This window comes from Malus domestica, chromosome 05 (genome assembly GCF_042453785.1).
Source record: "Malus domestica chromosome 05, GDT2T_hap1".
Taxonomy (NCBI): Eukaryota; Viridiplantae; Streptophyta; class Magnoliopsida; order Rosales; family Rosaceae; genus Malus; species Malus domestica.
In genome coordinates this window covers 522,385-524,731 of record NC_091665.1, presented here as the reverse complement: position 1 = coordinate 524,731, position 2,347 = coordinate 522,385, and the positions used below count along the sequence as shown (strand labels likewise).

Below are 2,347 nucleotides of genomic sequence, written 5' to 3'. Positions count from 1 at the left end.
TCTTATAGAGAGCCGAAAAGGAGACTACTAGAGGAAGGCTAATAGCCATACCTCACTACCAAATCAGTCCTAACAAGCGGACAAGACAAATATTAATAACAAGTAAAGTGGTTCCTAGAAACAAGGAAGAAAGATTGACAAAAGACCTAAGTGAGTGACAAGGTATGGAAGACTAGAGTATGGTTGAGAAAATCACTTTAACCCATACTTAGCTAGAGCGATGTTTACAACCATACTTGTGACATTTGCTTTACAACCATACTTGTGACATATACAAGCAACTAGCACTAGTATTCGGTTTGTTTCAATACTCCCCCTCAAGCTGGATCAAGGGGGTTAATTGATCCAAGCTTGCACAACAAACACTGGAATTGAGTATAATCTAGGGCTTTTGTGAACAAATCGGCCAGTTGATCGTGGCTTTGTGTGAACACCGTGTCGATCACCTTGGATTAAACTTGAGCATGAATGTAATGGCTATCAACTTCAATATATTTAGTCCTCTCATGAAACACTGAATTAGAGGCAATGTGCATGGCAGCTTGGTTGTCACAAAACAAAGACATTGGAGTGTTGCTTGTGAAACCGAGATCAGAAAGAAGACCTTTCAGCCATATAAATTCACATGTTGTCGCTGCCATGGCCCTATACTCAGCTTCTGCATTGCACCGAGCAACTACGGTTTGCTTCTTGCTCTTCCAAGTGACAAGATTACCTCCAACAAATGTGCAAAAACCTGCGGTAGACTTTCGAACAATGGCATTTCCAGCCCAATTAGCATCGGTGTAAGCCTTGATGTGATTTGAACCATTGTTCTTCATAAGTATTCCTTTACCTACTGAGCTTTTGAGATAACGAAGTATTCTTTTGACAATTTCCCAATGAACTAGTGTAGGAGAGTGCATAAATTGACTGGCTAGGCTTACTGAATAAGAAATATCAGGCCTAGTAATGGTGAGATAAATGAGTTTCCCAACCACTCGCTGATAAACACTAGGATCCGAGAGAGATTCACGTTTTTCATGCAACTGAAGTTTGCTAGCTAGGGGTGTCCGAGCTGGCTTGCACTCTGTTATGTTAGCTTCATCTAAAAGATCTAGAACATACTTTCTTTGATTCAAGAATAACTGCTTTGAGGAGGTGGCCACCTCAATTCCAAGAAAGTGTTTCAAGTTCCCCAAGTCTTTAATGGCAAATTTTTTATGAAGTGATTGCTTAAGAGCTGTGATTTCACTCACATTATCACCTGTAATAATAAGATCATCAACATATATAAGTACCACTAATTTCCCAATATTACCACTTCGAATAAACAAGGAAGAGTCAACATGACTCTTTTGGAACCCTGCAGCTTTAAGAACTGAACTGAGCTTCGAATACCAAGCTTTAGGGGACTGTTTGAGACCATATAAGGCTTTGTGAAGTCTGCAGACCTTGTTGGATTCCTTTTCTCTGGGATGACCTGGAAGCAACTTCATGTACACTTCTTTTTCAAGCTCCACATGAAGAAATGCATTCTTCACATCCATTTGGAATAAGGGTCATGCATTATTGACTGCCACATATAATAATACCCTCACAGTGTTCATTTTGGCAACTGGAGTAAAGGTCTCCTTATAGTCAATGCCATAGGTTTGTGCAAAACCTTGAGCTACTAACCATGCCTTGTGTCTCTCAATGCTTCCATTGGAGTTGAACTTGATCTTATATATCCATCTACTTCCAACTGCCTTCTTGCCCTTTGGAAGATCCACCACACTCCATGTCTGGTTGTCATTCAGAGCTTGGAGCTCTTGAGTCATAGAATCTTGCCACTTAGGCATGCATGAGGCTTCATGAAAATTCCTTGGTTCAAAAGTGTTGGACAATTTGTTAAGAAAAGAAGCATGAGATGGTGAGAATCTGTGATAAGAAATGGTTGCAGAGATAAGATGCCTTGTAGTGTAAGTAATGTACTCTTTCAACCTTACTGGTGGATGTCTGATAGGATTTTTACAACTCGTGAATGCGATAAAAACCTCCTATTTTACTTGCAAGAATTACAAGGATATTGTAGTATAAACGGATCTCGCAAGGTCATTCTCCACAGGGATTATTAAATAAACCGAAACAAATCAGATTTCAATTAATTATTGTAAAGTAGAAATTTAAGTGAGTGATTTTATAACCTAATTACAATAAAAACGAATTTAATGAATTAAAATAAACAAACTGCAATAGTAGGATTAGAGAGAAGAAAACAGTTTTGAGAAAATCAAATTAAGAAAGCACTAGGGTTCCACCATCACCTAGCAATCCTATGAATTTTTACCAATTACTTATGATCTACACATGCCACTTTGAAGGT

At 38.6% G+C, this 2,347-nt stretch overlaps 1 protein-coding gene across 1 annotated transcript; it reads right to left on the bottom strand.

Moving 5' to 3' along the window:
* Positions 1-452: 452 nt before the first annotated feature.
* On the bottom strand, positions 453-1,823 carry LOC139196633 (uncharacterized mitochondrial protein AtMg00810-like). Its single transcript, XM_070823008.1, has 2 exons — positions 1,575-1,823; positions 453-1,517 (listed from the first exon to the last, which is right to left on the bottom strand). The coding sequence occupies exons 1-2, from the start codon at positions 1,821-1,823 to the stop codon at positions 453-455; spliced, it is 1,314 nt and encodes a 437-aa protein (XP_070679109.1).
* Between the last annotated feature and the right edge of the window lie 524 nt (positions 1,824-2,347).